At 37.6% G+C, this 23,101-nt stretch overlaps 1 protein-coding gene across 1 annotated transcript in view; it reads right to left on the bottom strand.

Annotated features, from left to right (window-relative positions):
• The window catches only part of HMCN1 (hemicentin 1), a gene marked incomplete at its 5' end in the record, with an annotated part of 289,007 nt that overhangs the window by 53,573 nt on the left and 212,333 nt on the right, over nucleotides 1-23,101 (bottom strand). Inside the window, 13 exons of the mRNA XM_081113289.1 lie at nucleotides 2,141-2,410; nucleotides 5,515-5,649; nucleotides 5,781-5,918; nucleotides 6,344-6,451; nucleotides 8,015-8,179; nucleotides 8,380-8,501; nucleotides 10,039-10,195; nucleotides 10,764-10,891; nucleotides 11,275-11,419; nucleotides 12,656-12,797; nucleotides 13,956-14,092; nucleotides 15,432-15,513; nucleotides 18,919-19,115. Coding sequence (XP_080969415.1) covers nucleotides 2,141-2,410; nucleotides 5,515-5,649; nucleotides 5,781-5,918; nucleotides 6,344-6,451; nucleotides 8,015-8,179; nucleotides 8,380-8,501; nucleotides 10,039-10,195; nucleotides 10,764-10,891; nucleotides 11,275-11,419; nucleotides 12,656-12,797; nucleotides 13,956-14,092; nucleotides 15,432-15,513; nucleotides 18,919-19,115 — 1,926 coding nt within the window. The remainder of the gene's footprint in view (nucleotides 1-2,140; nucleotides 2,411-5,514; nucleotides 5,650-5,780; nucleotides 5,919-6,343; nucleotides 6,452-8,014; nucleotides 8,180-8,379; nucleotides 8,502-10,038; nucleotides 10,196-10,763; nucleotides 10,892-11,274; nucleotides 11,420-12,655; nucleotides 12,798-13,955; nucleotides 14,093-15,431; nucleotides 15,514-18,918; nucleotides 19,116-23,101) is intronic.

Genomic DNA, 23,101 nt, shown 5'->3' with positions numbered 1-23,101 from the left:
AAACACCAAACATGCTTCTATTGTTGTAAACTGCTGGATTTGTATCAGAGACATATTGTGAGAATGAACTAATGAAAGTTACCAGTTTAAACACTGTAACACACTGCCCCATACTGAATATCACAAAATGCTAAAGAAAAAATAAGTTATTGCAGTATTTCACGTGTTACAACAGACGCAAGTAAAAGCAGGTCAAGACATTTAATTCAAGTTTTATACTGTCACAAAGGAAATTTATAGTGATTTCATCACTCTGTGCATTGTGATACCAAATATTTCCTGTGCCTCAACTTTTTGAACTAGAATTTTGGCAATAAAGATAAATTGAATGTTTCGGTGTACTAATAAAATACTTCAGTGGATGTAGAACTAAGATATTCTAAAGGAAAAAGTCTTTAAAGTTTTAAGAATATTTGGATCAAAAAGTAAAAATATCTTCCCTCCCAAAACAATGAACTTTGAAATTATTCAAATACATCAGTGAGAAATGGATCTATTATAATACCCTTTAAAAAGTGACAGGACAACAGTTCGTTTCAGTAAAAGTAAAGCTATTGTGTAAACTCCAACTTTTCATCCTTTTTATAATTATATGAGAAAATATACAAACATGATTGACTGAATATATGCATAAACATTACAAATATGAAAAACATAAGAACCTATTTTGTTTAATGGTACATCAAAAATATTCAATTCATTTTTTATTGAATCATGCTGTATTTTTATTATCTCCTTTACACAGGTTTTTTTGGAGTTATTTATTTTGTTACTTGTTATAGAGTTCCAACATTAGTACATTTACTTCAATTCATTCTTTTTCAAAATGGATAATTTGAGGCTATGCCTTTATATTTCAGTTTCATTTTGGCCACACACCATGCATTTTGATATACACTGTCCTTATTTTTATTATTTTCTAAATAATCTAAAAATAAAAACATATTATTGAACCCACTTGTTAGTTAGAATGGTATTTTGTAATTTGCTTGGGGCTGAGGTTTTGGTATTAAGAGTTCATTACAGATGTCCAGCTTTGTGGGCAGGAATTGTGGCATGTGTTTTAAAATCTTAATGATTTCTTCGTTGCTTAATATCTGGTAAATTTTGGTAAGTTTTCTACAAATACGAAAAAATACGGAGTGTTATTTATTTATTAGTGCCTAATTTATTAAGGGACTAATATATATATATTGATTAGATCAAATGTATGAACCAAAAGCAATATATTTCTTCGGAAAGAAATGTAGAAAATTCATAATGGTAATTTTTTTGTTTTGGCTAAATTATTCATTTATCAATTAAAAGTGATTTCACTTGAACTTTTACTGCAACAATGAAGCTGTAGGAAATTCAAAATTGTATTCAAATACAGCTGAAAAATAAAAATAGCTTTCACAAACTTTTGGAAAAAAAAAAGCAGAAACTCATTATTAAAACAAGAGTAACTACTATTAGCAATACTAATATTACCAGTACTAATAATAGTTCTGGAAATAGTAGTTAGAAACAGTTTGATTTGCTCACTGTTTCCTACCACTAAAATTAATAGTTAATCTATCATTAGTCTTATAATACATATTAACAACTAAAATATTCCAATACTGATCTTTAGATATTGTCATTTGAATACAAAGGAAAATGTGGTACCTTTTTCCTGATACAAAAACTATACCTGTAAATATTTTGCTACTTTAAAATAATGAATCAAATAGATCTCCAATTCTCATCGGGTTCACACTATATTTATAATGTAGGTCATGGTGTAGTTTGGAGATGACTTTCGACTTGAGAAGTGAAGCAGAAGAGTCGCAAACACAAATGGACTTCTCATAAGCCAAAGTACAGATCCCGGTAATCACAATATGAGGCGATCACTGGCAGCATATTAACTATCCTGGACACATTATTAATAAAGTATCTTTTTCTCACATGCAAATAAATGCCTACAGAAAATAGATTTGAAGGGCAAGTGTACCTGCAGCACACACACACACACACACACACACACACACACCCCTCTACATTAAGAACTATTGGTTTTGCATGGTTTTTATTTCTATCGGATGTTTTCTTAGGGGCCTTTTCTCTTTGCCATGGTAATGTTGTAGATTGAAATAATTTATGTGAAACCACCTACCGTGGACAGTGAGCTTGGTGCTCGAGCTGCTAGATCCTGCCACGTTAGCTGCCATGCATGTGTACTGGCCGGCGTCCTCCGGCTGAGCAAAGGCTATTTGCAAAGCCCCAGAGCTGAGGGTGCGCTGGCGGACTGATTCCACAATGGCATGGCCACCTTTATGCCACGTGATGTCAGGCGGTGGGAGGCCGTCCGCCTCACACGGTAGTGTGACAGGCTTATCCACAGCAATGATATATTCCTTTGGATGGACGCTGATGACAGGAGGAACTAAAAGACACAAAGTTCAAGTTTCATCTTAAAGTATGAATGTACCATTCATACACTCTAGTACTCCCCTAGCAAAGTGAAGTCTCAGAGATAATAAAATCCTGACTTTAGCATATCATCAAAGGGTCAAGTTTGTTCTCACTGACCTCATTTCAGAAAAGTATTCTTTATAGAGTTAACAAATGTCAACAACAATCAACTTTAAATAAGGATAAAAACATATATTCCCAAGGAATTCCATGTCCAGAAAATTTAGGCGGTGTCGATAGGCACTTCTTTAACATGCATGTATTGTGTGATTCACTTCAGCTATTTAAGCTTTCAAAACAGACCCCTTCAAAGTTTGGAAATTATTTAACTGCTCTCTACTTATGCATTTTCTATGGTGCTTAAGTATGGTGTCTCATATATAGTGGCCAAATTTAATGAAGTATTACTTGAATGAATGAATAAATAAATGAATGGGTCATGGAAAAAAACCTGTATAGATAAAACTTTTCCCACTTCTTCAGAAAATTATGGAAGGGCTGATGATAAGGACTTCTCTCTCCTAGTGTTTACAATAGGTTGACTGCCATTAGGTATTGGTCTGGGTATTCTATTGAGACTTAAAGACAGCTTAAATTAGTATGAGAGAACAACCAACCACAAGCACAGGACAAAGGAAGGAGAGGAAGAGGATGGCCTCCCCACCTTCAAGGCCAGAGATGGTGACAAGCTGCAGAGACAGCCATGATGGAAAATTAAAAAAAAAAAATCCTCTGAAATATCCACCACCAGTTCAAAAAAGCTTGAGAGACAAGACCAACAATATTCATTATTACCACAGGCTGATGAAGAAATGAAATCAGAAACAAGAGATCTCTGAGAACTCCACTCTTCCAAGTAAGACCCTCCGTGCATGGCAAGACCCGGGGGGGGGGGGGGGCAGGGGGGGGGCTTAGGACTATCTTCCACATCTCCAGAGGCTATGGAGAAATGGTCAACTATGTCGAGACCAAATCTTAGGCTACGCTAAAGGTGATGAGTGAAATAAAATCTCCATGTTGTGAAAAAATACGAATAAGCATGTTATAATTATTTTTACCAACCAAAACTATCCGGTTGAATCCGTGCTTGCAATTACATACTGTATCAGCAAGGAGCAGCTGTATTCAGAATTGTTCCCGTCTCTAGAGCACACAATGATCTCTGGCTGCTTTTGGGATGTTGAAATGCTCTTAGTTGTTTAATGTGTTTTTTTTGTCCCATAATTGCTCATATCGATAATTTTAATCAATTGGTGAAAACAAAACAAACAAAAAAACCCTCAGTCTGGAACTGTTCTTTTCCATGACCTCTGTATTGTCAAGACCAATGAAGTGTTTCTTGGTCCTTACCCTACATGACCTCTCACTTTCATTCAACAAAGCTGTCCACTCACTCTCCTCTCCTGGCCTCAGTCTCGTTCTCGTCTGACTCCTCTGCTCTCTCCTTTTTATCTTTTCCAGTGTCTTCTCCTTTCTGGGACCCCTAAACAATGCAGTGTCCCAGGGGGCATTGTCCTTAGCTCTTTTCTATGCAAATTCTCAACCAACCTTGTGAATTAAAATATAGCTGCTACTTCTTCATTGATATCTTAGATTATATTTCTCCCATGAGTCCTGAATTCATAACTATTCATATCTCTCTACTTGACATTACTAGGATTTTGAATAGTTTCCCACATTTAACATGATTAAGCACAAATCCTGGTTTCCTTTCTCCTACCAGTTCCTTCCTTGCATTCCCCGTGGCGCAATCATCCATCACTCAGCAGCTCAAGCCCAAAGCCCAGTGATTTTTCTCTTTTCCTAACCTCTCAAATCTGATTTATCAGCAATCATAGCAATTACACCTCCATACATATTCTCAAGCCATTACTTTTTTCATTAACCCTTGAAACTCCCCACTCCTGGCCAGACCATGATACCCTGCCAGGATGACTTTAATAGCTCTTCCAGCTTTAGTTTTGCCTTTTCTCTAAACTCTTAGCTGCATAGCGGCGAAAGAGATCATCCTAAAACCAAATCAGAGTTCTGGTTAAAGGCTTGGCAACGCACAGACAATGAAATCTAACCTTCCTTCGGTCCTTCGGCCCTCCATGCACTGGCCCTGCCTCCTTTTCTGACCTCCCTCACGTTTGCCAGCCTCCCCCTCACTCATCACTGTCTAGCCACACTGGCATGCTGCTTCTTACGCTTTCCGGTCTTTGGGCCATTGCACATGCTGTCCTCTTTCAGACACTCCGCCACCTTACAGGCTCACCCTAGCTCACCAATCAAGTCTCAGCTCACATGGGACCTCCTCAAACAAAGCACTTTAACCACTGAGTGGTCCCCACATTTCCCCATTATTCTCCATCTCAGCCGTTTGTTTTTTCTTCTGAATGGCATATATCAGAATTTATAATTATTTTATTTGGTAGTTTTCTTCTTCTCCATACTAGAAGGGAAGATAAATGTCTGTAATGTTCAATGTATTTCCACTTATTATCCCAATAAATATTTGTTGAAAAAGACAAAGAAATTAGATTTACAATCTGCAGGGAAGTGAGCTTTATATAGTAATTAATTCATCATAAAAAAAAAATCACGCTATAAGGAAATGCAAAATCAGAAAACTCAATGGCTCAGAACCTATTTTCAGTGCACTTAATTCACAACAGCAATGCATAGGATATGAACATTATATCAAGAAAATTTGAGTTAAATGTGGAAAAAAAACATTTTGTCTTGAGAACCATTTTCTTCCCATCAATTTGATTTAACTGCTATTATAATATGTTTTCAGGTGGATATTGCAAGCTAGTGTTTCAATTATGGAGAGAATGGCTTTAAAAATCACCTTCAATGAAACAGAGTCCCAAACTGCCGTTCACAGAAGATCAAAATATGATGAGATGCCTTAGTTTACTTATACAAACAAGGCCAAAAAAACCCTTCCCAAAACATACAATTTTTTTCTTCATAAGGGTCCTAGATGACATAAACTAAGAGAGTTAACAACTATTTTAGACATGAATTTTGGTATTCATGGTTACAGCAGCTGTGCAATGAAGACATAGGGATTTGTGATTTGGGTACCTTGAACGTTTAACTTGATTTTGCCCAAGGCTGTACCAGCTGGATTCTGAGCCACACACATGTAAGAGCCGGCATCCTCTCTCACGGCTCTGGAGATCTGCAAGCCACCACCAGGAAGAACTGCATGGCCGTTGCCTACATCACAGTAAGGAAAGCGGAGTGAGAAGAATTTTTATTTTCATGAAAAAAAAAAAAAAAGACACTGACTTCTGAATCAGAAAGCACCATCTAGCCACGGTTTTCTTGATAGAAACTGTGGGAGGTACCTGAAGTGATGACATTGATGCCTTCTTTTTGCCAAGTAATGAAAGGACTGGGTGTCCCTGTGGCTTCACATGGTAACAGAATGGGATTGTTTAGAATGACGTCCAGTTCACTTGGCTGAGGATGAATGGCTGGAGGCTCTAGAAGAACCAATCAACAGAAATAAACAATGCCACTCATTGGTGGCAGAAAAGTCTATAGTAGCCATGAAGTTAAACGTGCCCAGATTCATAATTCCAAAACTGCAATGATTTGATTGTCCCAGGGAAAAGTGAATATTGGCCACATTACATGTTTTTTTTTTTTTAAGTCTTGCTGCTACTGTAGCCAGTTTCCATTAGAAGACCAGAAACAGGAACAGGTTATAAATACTCAAGAAGAAAAATAACTTGGGAATTGTTCTGTAGGGTTTATTATCTGTGTGTCTTCTTTAGTCTATTGAAGACTACCTACCAGGCTTTCTTATCCTCAACATATTACTGTGGTTCACAGCTCTAGAATAAACACGGCAAAACAAAACAAAAAGCCAACGTCAAGCTTTTAACGAGTCAATAGTCTTCCATACCCTGGACATGAAGGGTCACGTGTCGATGTGCAGAACCAGCCGCGTTCCTGGCGACGCAAGTGTATCTTCCCGCATGGCTCAATTCAGTGGCAAATACTTCAATTGCTCCTAAAAAGAAAAAAAAAAGTTTTCATGCACAGGGCATCCCTGTACTTCTGGTTCGATAAACGATGGTTCTCATCCCCTAGCACAGTGGTGCTTGGCTTATCTTCATACTTGTACCCCCTGAAGTGCCTGGCAAAGTACATTTAAAATCATTATTAACAACTTCATTGAGGCAACCTTTACATATCATAAAATTCACCCACTTAGATGCACAATTCACAAATTTTAGTATATTTACCGTAATCAAATGTTAGAATATTTCCATTTTCCTAAAAAGAAATTTCATCCCATTTACAGCCACTCCTACTCCCGACCCAGCCCTAGGCGACCACTACTCTACGTTCTGTCTATACATTTGCCTTTTTGGAACATTTCATACAGATGGACTCATCCAGAAGTCTTTTGTGCCTGACATCTGTCACTGTGAGCAGAGTTTTTGAGTTTCACCTGTTGTAGCATGTGTCAATCTTTTTGTTCCATTTTATTACTAAATAGAATTCCATTGCATGGATTTATACACATTTACCAGGTGGTGGACAAATGAATTGTTTCTACTTTTGGCTATTGTGAATGATACTGCATGAACATTTGCAAACAAGTATTTGTGTGGACACATGTTTTCATTTCTGAGTAGATACCTAGGAACGGAGGTGCTGAGTCATGTGGTAACTCAGTTTAACATTCTAAGGAAGTTCCGAACTTGTTTTTTAGCACGATACTTTGTGCTGATGGATAGTTAATGTATATTTTACGATGTTAATTGTTATGAACCTCTACGGGTTTCTGAGACAGCGAAATACTTGGCTTTGAAAGCCAAGTTCCACCCCAAGAATAAACCTTCCATTATTTCCCTTCTAGTGACGAAATAAACAAATTCTTTCAGAATAATATGCACACAATCATAAAGCCCCTGGATGCTAGTTGTTGCTTTATTTTATCCCCAGTGCACCTTCCCGATGCAGAATGAGCTTTTCAGAAACACTAATGTGAACCACCTATACTTGCATATAAGTGAATTATTTTTCTCTCTCTTCAATACTATAGGTTTTTAATACTTAACTTTTATAAATATTGGCTACCACCCTCAAAAATTATCCATTACAGCATTTATCATCCAGCCTTATCTGCTAAATTATAAATTGAAAGCAATAACCCCATATTGGTTTTATCATCCAAAACTACATGGTGTATGTAGTTTATTTTAGGCACTAAATGTTCTTTAAATAAATAGACATTCTATTTGGCCAATGAAAGAAATGCGGTTCAGTGAAAGTCAACCAGTGAATTTGTTCAACCTTAGGTTTAGTAAACATGCCCACAAAATCCCAGTGATGATGCTTATTATATTCAGATCAGTCTTAGATATTGTTATTTTGTTTTTATACTTTTTGTCTCTTCCTTTCCCTAGGTCCCCTTCAAGCTCTCACTGAATTATTTTCCAGCTGCCTAATTCCAGAAATGTAGATGTAATTTATTCTTTTATTTTGGTGCAAAAAAACCCAGGTGAGGCCATCCATTCATAATAACTGCAATCAACAACTGTGCAATCACGGAACTCGATCTTACCTGAGGACTGAATTCTGTAGCCATCTCCCCTGGGAAGCAGTCTTATACCATTTTTCATCCAGTGAACTGAGGGAAATGGAACTCCTGACGCAGCACAGGTAATGATTGTTGGGGTGTGTCTGGTTACCAGGAGGTCCGTAGGCTCATCAGCTATGGAAGGTGGAACTAAAACAACAATAATAACACACAAAAAAGAAAACGCCATGTTTCCAACGCTTACAGATTTCCAAAGTGTTATCATACATTTTTTCTCTTTCTACACTGAAAGGAAATGTTAAGCGAGAGGAAAAGGAAGCCCCCTTGTGAGGCTGGAAGGATGGATGATGTCAGCATAACTTTCACTCCACACCTTAAGCCAGCTCTACCTTGGACAGTGAGATCTACGGCTCTCTTGTCCGCTCCAGCATCGTTTGTCACAGTGCACTCGTAGGTGGCAGTGTCATCCACGGAAGGGGAAATAATTACTAGTGAACCTGAAGAAAGGAGCCTAGAAGAAAGATTTTAAAGCAATGAGATTCTATGTATCAGTTCACATAAACGTTTCCTGTTGGTTCAACATGGTGCCGTGTTATGAACTGAGGGAAATGGAACTTTTCTCATGTTAAAATGAGCACCATTTATCTGGATACTTTAGGTATCAGACTTGAAGTTCCTATGGCAGTTGGTTAATAAGGCCTCAACCTTGACATCTATAGGAAGCGGTGGGTAGAAGGACTGTCTGAAGGGGGTGTCTTGCATTTTCAGGATGCTTCTATCATGATCAGCCATGCCCTTCTAAGTGACTATAGTGCAAAGAGCAGGCTGATGAGAACCACTGTTTACTGAGCACTGAATACATTCCTGGCACCTTATCAAATGCTTCACATTAATCATCTCTAAATCTCACCAATAACTTTGCAGGCTGGTATTTGGTTATTTCCATTGATAGACGGGAAATTACCAGTCTGTCTTGTACCTTTCCCTATTTCACGTGTCTCCTTACCTGTGTTGGATACCTTGGAGATGCATAGTACATATGTCAATGTCTTCTCCTTCCAACAATTTGAAATTAAAGTGTTTAGGAGGCTTAGTAAATATGCATACATTATTTAAAGTAAACCTAAATAAGAATATCTTTTTTTTTTTTTTTTTTTTTTACTTCAAACTGTGCACTGGCAGTATAGAAACAATTGGACTGACTGGGAACATATTTAACAATTTTTTTAATTCAAGGGCATTGTACATTTTTCAGATAGTGTGTACACTCAAGTCACTAAAGCCCAATGTCAAAAGATTCAAAGGCTGAGAAAGAGAGGGTAGCAACAGCAGTTTAAGAGAAACACTCCTAACCTTATATTTCTTGATGCATTATAATTGATTTTTGTCAAAGATCTTTCCAAAGAGAACTTTTTTTAAGGTACTATTGCATATCCTTTGATAACTATTAACTTAATTGTTAACTTAATTGATGCTCATCTAAAGCATCAGAAATTCGTAGTGACTTAAATGTTAAAAATAACACACTGCCATATTACGAGGTATGATAATAAACCCAGAAAAATATAAAGAGGGGAAAAAAAGGAGAAAATGCTGTTTTTCCTTCCAAACATGCTGCCAAATACCTAAGTTGTGTTTCAAGGTATAAAATTTGAGCTTTATTGGACAAGTAAAATTTGAATTGTTTTTACAGAATAATTTTTCTTTTGTACTAAATCATGTGATCATCCTTTTTCTTTATGAAATGCCAAAAGGTGCCAAATAAACAAACAAACAAACAAAAACTACAAAAAACAGCAGAACAGAAATCTAATCCTATAGACCTCACTAACAGACTTCAGATAGAAAGGTTGCATGAATGATTCAGAAAAAGATTTTGGGTTGGAAGACTAATTCTATATATAAAAAAAAGAAATACTTTCCATACACTAGCTAATTCTTAATACTTTAAGTTTTTTGTTGGCTTCATAGCTAGATATAAATCTTAATTATCTTTTGAATATTTTTCTAAGTAGAAGGTGGGATTTTTCAATGAAACTACTTCTTACCTGTAGGAATTCTGGTTTTGATCCACATTGAGAAGGTGCCCGTTTTTTCTCCAGCTGATGGATGGTTTTGGTATGCCAGTAGCCTCGCAAGCCAGAGTCGTTTGAACATTCACAGTTACAGTGATGTTTGTAGGGCCCAGAGCAATAGACGGAGGAACTAAAACAGTCACCAAATAAGACGGAAACACTCAGCAAATACTATGCTGTCTGAAGTATTTCTGCCCAAGCAAAATTAGTCATTGGCAACGTGCCTCATAGTTACAAAAAACAATACCACTGTGTGCATTTAAATAGTGTTGTGATGGCACCATTCATAATGAGGAGAAAACATGGGTCTTGCCTGTTCATAATATAGTGTAATACATGTAAATAGCCTTGGATAGCAAAGTCTTTTTAAAAATATATATATTTCACTTTTTTATTTTTCATTTTTTTGTTAAATCTCACCCGAGGATATATTTTTTCCAGTGGTTTTAGACAGAGTGGAAAGGAGAGGGAGAGAAACATTGATGTGAGAGAGACACATTGAGGCCAGGGATTGAAACCTGCACCTGAGCTACGTGCCTTTGACTGGAATCGAATTCGGGACCCTTCAGTTTGCAGGCTAATGCTCTAACCACTGAGCAACCGGCTAGAGCTATGAAGGTCTTTAAGACCTTATCGGTTTAGGGTATCAAAGAACATGTGACCCAAGGACTGGATGTTATTCATAGAAGTGTACTCACCATGGACTTGTAAGTCTATCCGCCTGCGGTCGGTCCCAGCAACATTGGTAGCCATACACAAATATCGCCCAGCATCGCTGACATGTGCTGCCTGGATGTGAAGGAATCCATTTTCCAAGATGGAATATCTACAAGAAGGATCACAATGAAGTCCCCCGAATCAGCCTGTTCTGATGACTCGCATTTTGACTGAGAGCACTTTTCAAGACTTAGTTCACTCCATCTCCGGTCTTTTTCCTGCTTCAGAAATTGCCAACATGCTGGTGGAAACAAGGGATATTCTACAAAGGTGCGCAGCAGATGGGATTGTGATCTTGGAAGGGTGGTCATCGTTATGTTTTGGATATAAGTCTTAGGAATTATGCTTTTAAAATACTATAGTTTGATTCTCATATTAAGATGAAGAGACCCATTCTAATATACCAAGTTCAAAATAATGCATTGGGCAAAAGATTTAAGGATCTGTATTTCAGTTCCTACAGTAGTTCTCACCCCTTTCCAGAGCTGTTACCTTGCGTGATTCCCAGAGAGAACAGCCCCGTCCTTTCTCCACATTATCCTCGGGGTTGGCACACCTTCAGCAAAGCATTCCAACACGGCTGATTTGTTTAGGTGAATGACAAGACTCTGGGGGCCACTCTTTATGTTTGGAGGAACTGCACGAGAGATGCATATGGAAGACTTCATTTGTGTTAATAACGCAGCCTGAACTAAGACTTTGAAGCCATAATACAAGGTGAGCTTTGAGTCACAACTATAACTTTGCCCACAGCTCATTCAGGTTAGTCTAAATAGAACCGGGGTTTTATTCCTAAAATATTATTCAAGATATTTGTGTTTAAAAATCAAGTGTAGATGGGGGAGGGGGTGTTGAATCCCTTATATGGTGTGTGAAATCTGGCTTTCTAGAAGAGAGGCTTACATAAAAGTCAGCTTTAGTCTGATGCAAATTAAAGATGATATTTCTTATTTTTCTTTGGCCAAATAATGGTCAGAGAATGTTAACACTGGCACCACTTCACGTTAAATGAAGAACAGAAAGTGGGCTGTTTTAACAAAAAGCACATCTGTGATTAATCATGCAAGTCTCGGAGCATGCATTTTATTAATCATCAAATGCATATGGGAAAGGGGAACCTGAATTCTAATTTTAGTAGTAGAGATATTAGTTGTGTGGGTCACCTAATATCCTGCAAAGTTTCATACATTAAAAATCCAAAGGGACTGTTCTGGTGGGAAGTCTGTATTATCTTCCTCAAGCTTGGCAAAGTTTAGCGTTTAGATTTTTTGTTCGATAAAATTGAAATTCAATGGCGGTTTCTGTCTAGTACATGTACACTGAAACACCAACATCAATAAAGGTGAACTAATCTGGCCGGCATGGCTCAGTGGTTGAGTGGCCCCTATGGACCAGGAGGTCAGGGTTCAATTCCCAGTCAGGGCACATGCTGGGTTGTGGGGGTGTGCAAAAGGCAGCCGATCAATGATTCTCTCTCATCATTGATGTTTCTATCTCTCTCTCCTTCTTCCTTCCTCTCTGAAATCAATAAAAAAATATTTTAAAAAGGGTGAACTAAATAATGGGCCACTTGTCATTTGGAAATTCAGTGTATTCACTTCCTGAATGGCTCAGATCTGAATGACATGAAACATCAGGATATGCTGATGACAACTGGGCACATATTATCCTCTACGCTAGAGGAATATGTCTTTAATTAATTTTTTTGAAATTGAGTTAGTCTGAATATGGCCACAATACAAATACGACATGTTGTCTTTTTCTAAAGAAATAGGAACCACGAGAATTAATATACTCATTAAAAAGATTATTACCTACTCAAATGTCCTTCGCTAAACTTTTAAATTGTGAACCAATGATTAATTTTCCTTACCGTTGACAGTGAGAATAAAGTCTCTTGTAGTCTTTCCTGCGATGTTGCTGGCAGCGCAGGTGTAATTGGCTGTATCACCTGGATCCGCATTGTTCACTTGCAAGTATCTCCCCCCAGATAGGATTCGGACTCGAGGTGTTGCCTGGATTCAGCAAGTAAAATAATATCATTAAAATGTCAGGACAAGGAAGTGAAATGTTATTTTATAACATCAACAGTCACTGCAGTAAACTGTAGAGCGCTTATTTTCCAGTACACGTTGTCTGCTCCCCCCACCATTATCCTGTATCAAAACTCAGGAGGACCCTGGCCAGTGTTTGTTAGTGGTTAGAGCTTTGGCCCAGACATACCTGGGTTGCCGTTCCATCCCAAGTGCGGAGGCAACCAATCGATGTGTCTCTCTCATATCTGTTTCTCTCTCTTTTTTTCTCTCTCACTCTCTCTCTCTCCCTCTTTCCCTCCCTCTCATTCTCTCTTCCTGCCTACCACCCTTCCACTCACTCTAACATATCAATGGAAAAAATATCCTCAGGTGAGGATTAACAAAAAAACAAAACAAAAACCCCATGAGAATAGCATATATGCATAACCCATGAACACAGACAACAGTGCTCTGTGGGAGCAGGGTGGAGGGAGTCAGTGGGGAAAAAATGGACATCTGTAATACTTTCAACAATAAAGACAGATTTAAAAAAACATACACCCAGGAGAACCATGTCTATGAGTGTGGTTAAGGCAGACATAACACTGTCCCCAGTTCTCCTGGACACAGTGATCCATTCAAGGATGGGCAGGCCACTCAAGCTGAGAATGGGAAGCTTTAGCGAGCCAGTAACTTGGTTCTTCAAGGATTCCAGTCCCAGACTCCTGATGTCACACAGGTTCTTGGGGTTACTCGTGAGGTCCAAGTTTGGACCAGGGGATTTAGTAACAGGGTTGCTGTAGAGACTTGGCATGACAGGTCAGTTCTTTTGAGACTCTGAAGGCTTCTTCTCTCTCAAGGTCAGAAACAACTGAGTGTTTCAAATCCCACGTGAACTCATGGGCTCCAGGAGATACATGCTTGGGCCAATTTATGGCGTGTCTGGGATCACAATACCTATCTTCTGACCCATAACTAGTTACTAACTACCCAGGTTAAAGTTGAGAAAAGAAGAAGGTGGATCCAAGGACCCTGTGCCCACCCCTGCAATGTTGAAAAACTAGTAGCCTGATGTTTGGTTTTGTCTACCTAGCCAAGACCCCACAACTGATCTTTTTTCTCTCTCAAAATGAATCCTTGGAAGTTACCAAGACTTACCTGTAACCGTTCTCCATTTTTAAGCCAAGTGATTACAGGTGGGGGCACTGCATCCGATTTGCATTCCAGTGTCACTTGTCTGTTCCGTAACACAGTGAAATCCTGGGACCCATCAGTTCCGGCAATATTAGGGGGTACTGCGTGTGAGAAAAATACACCACAGGCTTTCAATAAATGAGATGTAAAACGATCTGAATTGTAATATGTAATCAACAAATATTGCTTCTGCTGTGTGAAACAAAAGGCATTAATAAAACATTCAGTTTATGGTACAAATGATTACAAACAGTGGCATGTGTTTTTACTTACTTAATATTTTTACATACAGTAAGTAATGAAATTCTTCCAAGCCACATGACTAACATAATCACATTAACATCACCATTTAACAAGTAAAGAAACTCTGGCACAAAGAAGGGATTCCATGTGCAGGATACACTTGGTAATGATTTTCCCTGAACATCAGATTTTAAAACCACTAAATTAGGGTTTGTCTATAAAAATATACAGAAATGTATATATTTTTCTTAATATGCAGAAATGTATCTTTTTAATGTAACATATTATAACACACAATTTACATGTCAATAGTGGCAGGTCGAATTGGTGTGTAGGGCAGGTGGGTGGAGGAGGACACTCCTGTATTACATCAGCCCTACAGTTTGCACTGCCTCGTCACTTAGGTATTTTATGAGAATCAGATAAAAATGTGCTTAGTTTTTAAAAAAGCTCCTTTTCATGAAGAGCAATTCCTATTTCTATGCCAGAGTGTAACTGGTCCAACTTTTTAGAACATAATTTGGCCTTATATGTGTGTGTGTGTGTGTGTGTGTGTGTGTGTGTGTAAACAAGCAAGATATTTACAGGAATTCATCAAAATAAGATAATTAAGAAATAGGTCAACATGTATATGCAAGGATGTTTATAACAGTATTGCTTATACTGGTTTAAATATAAAAACAACCTAAATATCCAAAAATAAGTAATGGGTTAAATAAATGATGGCATATACGTTAAATAGAATACTGTGCAATTACCAAAAGGTCATTTTATAAAGATATATTTTTTGACATGAAAACATATTCACTATTCCATTAAGTGAGATTGAGAAACAGGTTAACTATTATATGCTCTCTGACCACATTTCTGTGACAAAATATTAATATGCAAAATGGTCTTATCTTTGTGTGGTAAGATTATGAATTAAACAATTTTTCTTTTTATCATAATTTATATTCTGATTTTAAATATGAATTATTTGTGCAGGATCAAAAGAAGTAACAAAACCCAATGAACTATTCCTTAAAAGCATTTGATCAGTAAAATATAAGCATCAGATTTGAAAAATACATATTTACTAATACATAATCATATCTCATGATCCACTGTGGAGTTGCCACATGTTCCATAAAATATGACTTCTAACTAGGTATTAGGGTATGATGGACTGACTACTGAACATTTTGCCAAATTTACCGTGCACTCTCACTAAATATTCTTTATCATCATCTCCTGCAGGGCTGGAGGCCAGGCATGTATATCTTCCTGTATCTTCAACCTACAAAAATCCAGGTATGTAAATTACACAACGTTACCACGTTGGTTTTGATGATGAGAATAAATATCCACTAGAATGAATTTGAAAATCTCACACCAAGCAAGATTTCATTAAGATGGCGCAATAATTAATATTAATAAACTGTTTTAACATTTGTGATTAGCATTCATTTATCACGCATTGCTTGGCATCTCTATTCTATATAATTCCATGTTTTAACAGGGTTTTAGCACTTTAATCTCAGAATAATTGCATGTTAGGTGTATTTCATGATCTCAGGAAAGGCAGATATGTACATGACAGACTGGATACTCAAAGTTTATTAAGGAAACAAGTATTTATGAGTTTGAATTTCACACTGAAAACTTCAAATAGGGTCTTCCTGAAGAAAATAAAAATTAAGTAAATAAATGAATAAAAATATCAGGTTACATAAATAAAGCACATGAATGCCACATGTTGAATATACCTTTGAGGAAACAATAGGGCTATATTATGTAATTTGGCTGCAAAGAGTGTTGACTGACAGCTAAATCTATTATTTTCTCACTAAAACCAGAAACATTTCTTTAAAAAAACCTCATGCATAGTTTCCACTGGAAGTGTTAGTCTTCATTCATATGTTTGACTTTTTTTTGTAGAAATGGCCCATGCTTATGTGTGTGTAAAGTATACTCTGGAAAGTAAATGATCTTACTACTGTGAAAAATCTATTTTGGAAAAGTAGGAAAATCTTGTTTTCATTTATTTTACTACTTGAACATTCCTAGTATATTGGAAATTTTAAAATTCTTACATTCAAAACTGACTTTATAGGTTATGGAAAAACTTTTTTGGTAGGCTGCAAAAACTCCTTTGAAAACATTTAAGACCAGTATGTTAAGACTAGTATTTTTGGAAAAATAGTTAAACACAACTTTAGAAGAATGCCACTCACCAGTTCCTTCAATTAAGAATTTAAAATGCTGTGCTACTGCCTAGAGCAGTGGTTCTCAAACTTGGCTGCACATTAGAATCACCTGGGAATCTTTTTAAAATCCTGATTTCTGGGCCTCGTCCTCCGGAAATTCTGTTTCTTTGTTACTAATGTTGTGGCCCCACCCCATAACAAAGAAACAGAATTTCCGGAGGACGAGGCCCAGAAATCAGGATTTTAAAAAGATCCTCAGGTGATTCTAATGTGCAGCCAAGGTTGAGAACCACTGGTCTAGAGAATAATTTCTGAATTTCTCATCATATTTTCAAAACCTCTAAAAGTCAACTCTTCTCAACCAACTCATTTTATTCCCAAGTAATACTTTCCCTGCACTTGTCCTGACTTAGCCAAACTTGAACCATCATTCATGATTACTCTTAAATCTTGCCTCCTCCAAGAAATATTTCCTGACGACTTTGGCCCTTCAGGATATCAACGGTCATTATTTGTAGCTACATTTTCTAGGATGCGTTCTGTTAATAGGGTGTTTGAAAATTATAGTTGATCAGTTTTTTTAGAGGAAGATTTTGCTGAGTTGTTGACAAGTGCTATGGCTCACAGAGGAGGAAAGGCACAGTCCATAGGTTTCCAAGTCTACTTGGTCATACAATTCTTCCCTCTTGGGAATAAATCACAGATGAATGTCTGACAAAAGACGTCTTAGGAAACTCTTGTCTCTACCACACATTTTGGAATTTGCACAACATCCATTATGTGCCAGGCAATCTGTATGTTACAGATATGTACATGAAAAGACAAAAGTAAAACATGATTTAGTAAGTGCTTTAGGTGAGACGTGTATAAAATGTTATGGAAACAGAGGCGTGGAGGAACCAAGAGCAGTCACTTCTATGTTTTTAATGGTTTTCTTATTTCTTTTCCTAATTTTATCATACGTGTAGCTTTATTTCTCCTAGACAACTGAAAGCTCACTGAAGGCTGAGAAATGTCTTATGGGTTATGCTGGTATTCTCCACAATAGCCAGGACATGTGGGTCACCATTTAACACTCTATGCATCTCTGTCTTGTTTGGTTATAACTCAACTTTTCATTCTTGCATTTAAGTCCTACTGCGATGTGGCCTTAATCTCCCTCTTAAGCTTTATCTATTTATTCCCTTATATTTATGATTCTTTTATAAACGTATGATTGATAATCCACATATGTTCCTGTCTTCATGCTATTCTTTGTTACAAAATTCTTTTACTTCCTTTTTGGCCCATTGAAATTATAGCATTCAAGTGGTTTGCTGGTTGGACCTGGGTTTCCTCTGGGTTACTGCAGGGTCTGATGGAGAGAAGAGGGGGATGGAAGGCGTGTTCTCCTTGGTGTTAGAAATGAGAAGTGTGCCGAGCTCCATCACTGAGTAACAATAAGTACTCGGCAGGCAAGTACGTAATCTCCCTGGATCTGTCTGTGGGTTTATAGGATGGGGATAAAGACATGGCCTCAGAGAGTTGTCATGAGGGTCACCATTATGATAGACCCATAGCTGAACACAGGACCAGCAAAATTTATAATCCCCAGCTCTCTTTTTCCAGCTCCCTTTCCTTCCTTCCTCTTTTCTCAGTGAAAATGCAAGCAAAATATGATTAAATAATTTGCTATTCTATTTTAAAAGGAATGATGATTATAACAACAATAATAGCAGCAGCTAATTCTATCTAACTCTGTTTTAGAATCACTACATGCCTGTGGCATCAGTCTAAGCACGTATGTTAGATTATCTCTAAATCCCCAAGTGTACGAGTTAGGTATTATTATCATTTTCCCCCTCAGTTCACAGATGAGAACACTGGGCCACAGGTGGGCAATATTTGTAATATAAGGCTTGTCTTTATTAGAACAGAAGACACTAAGATATCCCAGACATATTCCCCTTAAATAGACTCACATTTCTGATTAATTTCCTTAAACACAGGGAAATAACAGTCAATTTTACTGAATCGTTCAATCATTTTTAAAAAAATGGTGTCTCTTTAGATTTTCGGTTATGGTAGTTCATTTTGAAGATCAAAAGTGCTCTTTGAGGCTTCAGATATATGTATGTTGAATTGCGTTTTGGCAGTTCCATAAAGTGCTACATGGTACAAATTAACAGCTTCTGAAAACCTTTGATCAGTTATAACACTGAAAATTTATAAAAGTTAACGTGCAGATATCTTGCTTCCTTCTGAAAATCGATGATTTTACTACCGTGAAAAATATATTTTTGGAAAGCAGGAAAATCTTTGACACTTCTTTCTAGTCACGTTACCTTGTAAGTGTCTACCCAGTCGTGCATATTGTAGGACCAATCTATCGTTGCTAAAGTTACGGAGAGCTGTGATATGTTCCGATTCAAAGATAAAATTTTCCCAACATTTCTCAGATATCAGCAAGGGAGAAGCTGAACCAAGGATAAAATAATTGTATGAGCTGAACTTACCTGACTACTAGATATTCGAAGAACCTCTCCTCCTCCAAGAGTTTGTACCTGATCTGTCTGGGGAAGGGGCCGTCCATCTTTCATCCAGGAGATTTTAGGAGCTGGGATTCCAGAAGCAATGCAGGTAAGTTCAAGTGGATTGTTAACAATCACTGATATCTCTGTAGGTTCTTCAGATCCATTGATATGAGGTGGTTCTATTTAAAGGAAATTAGAAACAAAATAAACTTGCTGTTTCATAAAGTACTGCTGGTTAGAAAATCTTTAAAAGAAAACTTGACTCAAATTTATGGTTTAGCCCAGCCGGCATGGCTCGGTGGTTGAGTGTCGACCTATGAAACAGGAGGTCACAGGTTCCACTCCCAGTCAGGGCACATGCCCAGGTTGCGGGCTCAATCCCTAGTGTGAGGTGTGTAGGAGGCAGCCGATCAATGATTCTCTCTCATCATTGATGTTTCTATCTTCCTCTCCCTCTCCCTGCCTCCCTGAAATCAATAAAAATATAAAAGAAATTTATGGTTCATATGATACAATCTAATTAGAACAGGATACCAAAATAATTACTAGATGTTATTACCATTTTAAAAACGGCAATGCTTTAAAAAGGATGGCTCATGGGTATAACACATCACAAAGTAACAAGCCATTACAAAGCAGCTACATCCCAGTAATTGGGGTTCCGATCATTAGAGCAATCTTACTTAACTGTGAAGATCTGAAAAGAATAAAAAGTAAACCCATCTTTTTCAAAGAGCGGTACTTAAACACAGTAGTGTGTTTCTGCACCTTTCATATAGCTGCTGCTTCTACAAAAGCAATAGGCAAATGCTATGGAATTTGCTATCAGCTCTTCAATGCAGAACTTTAAGAGGAAATGATCACTAAGCAGATGAAAAGATAGTTACATTTGGAGACTATGTCTGCATAAAATACATTTGTTATGTCTGGGCAGAAACTCTTTTTCGTTATTTATACTTCTAAATTATCCTTCTCAAGGGGATGTTAAGGAATTTAGACCCTTGAAAGGAACAACAAGGTTTTCAGTTCAACTGTTTCTAAGTTTAGGAATGCCTTTGAAACAGACCTCCCTTACAAAGATCATTCAAGTTTTCTACGAGCATTTCCAGCTTACTGTTTCGTAAGGCCGCCAAAATCGGTTGGACAGCTCCAAACATTAACTGTCTTCTTATTTTATTTTATTTTATTTTATTTTTTAAAAATATATTTTATTGATTTTTTACAGAGAGGAAGGGAGAGAGATAGAGAGTTAGAAACATCGATGAGAGAGAAACATCGATCAGTTGCCTCCTGCACATTTCCCACTGGGGATGTGCCCGCAACCAAGGCACATGCCCTTGACCGGAATCGAACCTGGGACCCTTCAGTCCGCAGGCCGACGCTCTATCCACTGAGCCAAACCGGTTTCGGCATTTTATTTTATTTTTTAAAATCAGGCACATAGTTTACAACAGAGGCTCACAGGAAAGGAGGTGGAGTCAAACTGCCCGAGTTTGAATCCTGGCTCCAAAAATTCGTAGGTTGGTGAATTTGAACACATCTCAAAATATAGATGGTACTATTATTTCACTATAGGATTGTTGTGAGGATTTAATGAGATTATCTAGGAACAATGTATATTTCTTTTGTGTTTCTGAATCTGTTTTATTTTATAATTAAGGTTTTAAAAAAGTTATTACTATTACAATGCCTGCTACAGCTGTTGGTATTATTATTAAAACGATGCCTCCTAAAAATTTCTACCCGTGGTCATCATTTTTCTTTCTGGAAAAAGAAGGATATATTAAATATGTCTTTGTTTATAGATTATAATTAAGAAATCAGACAAAATACATTTCCTTAAGTGTATTTTAAGTTGATTCACTATTTCTTGCTTAAAAGATTTGTGTCTCCATGTTGTTTACTGAGTTAAATAAAAGCTCTGTATTACAGCTCCCAAGGCTTTCATAATATGGCTTAATCTATCTTTATAATATTATCTACTTTTAATATACTTGTCCTTCAACAAGTTCAGTGCTTTCTTGTTCTGTGACTTTTCTAATGCTATTCTTTCCAGTGAAACATTGTCCACTAATCCCATTTCCTAACTGAGCATATTCAAGGACAACCAAGGTCACATTAATGTCATTAAGTTCATTTGTAAAACTATATATCCTTCCTTGATTATCTCAACAAACTATGACATTTCTATCCCTTCTCATTTCCATAGTGTGTTGTCTGTATCACTCAAAGCATGTCCCTGATTCTTTTTCTGACTCTGCTCAATTCTTTATTCCTCTCACTTGCTGTGTATTTACTGTGTATCAGCCACCGTGGATAAAAAGATTAGTTAGGCCTGGCCTTTATCCTAAAAAGATTCTAGTCACTAGATTTAAAATCACAATAACAACAACATGTTCCCAAATGGCTCAATCCCCAGTCATCAGAGCCTACAGGTGCTAAGTGATTGTGAACTTCTGCACTCTGGGTCTTGTCCCGAAGTCTTGTATCAGGGCGGCCTAGGCATTGTCCACAGTCTCAGGAGTCCAGAACTTTATTTCCAGCCTACATCTCTCATCTGAACTCCAGACCCAGAAATCTACTGATTTAGATAAATATCTCCAGTGGGACGTTTGAAAACGACTTCACCTCAACCTGTTGCCTTGTTCCTCAAAACCCGGTCCTTTTCCAGCAGTCGCTGCATTTATGTGAAAGGTCCACCAATCATTGTCATGTGAGCCAGAAACTAGGAGTCCTCCTTGATCTCTTCTTCACCTGTGTTCAAATCCACACCTAAGTCCTAACACTGCTACCCGCAGTTCTTACCAGAATACATCTTCTTCTCACCTCCATCACTAATCTGAGCTAAAAAACACTTACTTGGACCCATATCTCCTCCATGCTGGCTGCAGGTGCCTACCCAATATCAATTATTTGTTTCTTTCTCGTTAACAGACCCTGATTTTGTTGGGGTTGTGCCTCTTCAGTAGAGAGCAGGTGGAGTAACATGTGACAATTCTGACCCATAGGTATTCATGGGACTTCTAAGAAAGTCCCCAAACTCTTTGCTCTATGACTTTTTCCTGCTTTATTGCTGCATCCAGTGATTCTGGGGTGGGGTGAGCAAACAATGTGTGATCATGGAACTATGATATGAAGGCCAGGAGAACTATACACATCTGAACTGGTGAACCAATGCAACTACCGCCTACCGCCAGATATCTCGCTCAGCAAGAGAAACAGAAGTTCTTTGTTCCAGCTGCCATCTTTTTAGAAGTTCTGTTTTTCCTAAACATAATTGAGAATAGTACACTGGTCTCCTGCTCTAAGTAGCTCTCCACTCTGTAGTAAGAGAGGCGTTTTCAAACTGCAACTTTACTCATGGCATTCCATTTAGTAGAATTTTTACTGGTTTTCCATCGTTCTAGGTTAAAAACCAACATTTTTAATGTGGTCGACAAAGCCTTCATAGCCTGGACCCCGTCAAAACCCCTCAGCTTTGTTTTGTAGGATTTCCTCCCTTGCTTTTGGTATTTTCCCCAAAATGGACTTTCCAGAACCACTAATATACCACGATACCTCCCACCACGTGGATGGAATTAAGATGAGAATAGCAGTTCCCCAAATTAGCACACTGACATTCACATTCGGAGGGTAACACTGATTCAAGTGCAGTGTTTTTCAGATTTTAAGGGAATTAGCTTTCAACAGATGCTGGAATGCAGAAACTTCTCTTTCCGCTGAGGCAGTTTTCAAATCTGTCTTCAGAAGATATAATTTTTATACACCCTTCAGCTGGGAAGGCTGTTCTTTGTAAATGACTCTAACAACGTCAGCGTTATTTTTCTCTTTCATTTTCTACATCCAGAAATGCACCATGATTCTATTTCTGAATTCCTAGAGGGTTTTTCCTTCTCTCTTTCCCCACTCATTGCCTCTTCCTGGGTCAGGGCCTGCATTTTCAGGCCTGTATGAGTACAACAGACTCTTCTCTGAATTCTTCACCCTGTCAGAAGGAATTTCGGGGAGATGAAATCTAGTTGTAACACATCCCTGTTTGAGCTTTTTTACTGCCTTTGTCAAGGGGTCAAATTCTCTAAAATGTTCCCAAGGCTCTTCACGGTTTGTATCTTTCCAGTCTTGTCTTTTGCTACGCCTCCTTTCTCACTCAGTTCAGTGAGGACAG

The sequence above is a fragment of the Myotis nattereri genome, assembly GCF_964212035.1.
Source record: "Myotis nattereri genome assembly, chromosome: 18".
NCBI lineage: Eukaryota > Metazoa > Chordata > Mammalia > Chiroptera > Vespertilionidae > Myotis > Myotis nattereri.
This window is presented reverse-complemented; position numbering and strand designations above follow the sequence as displayed.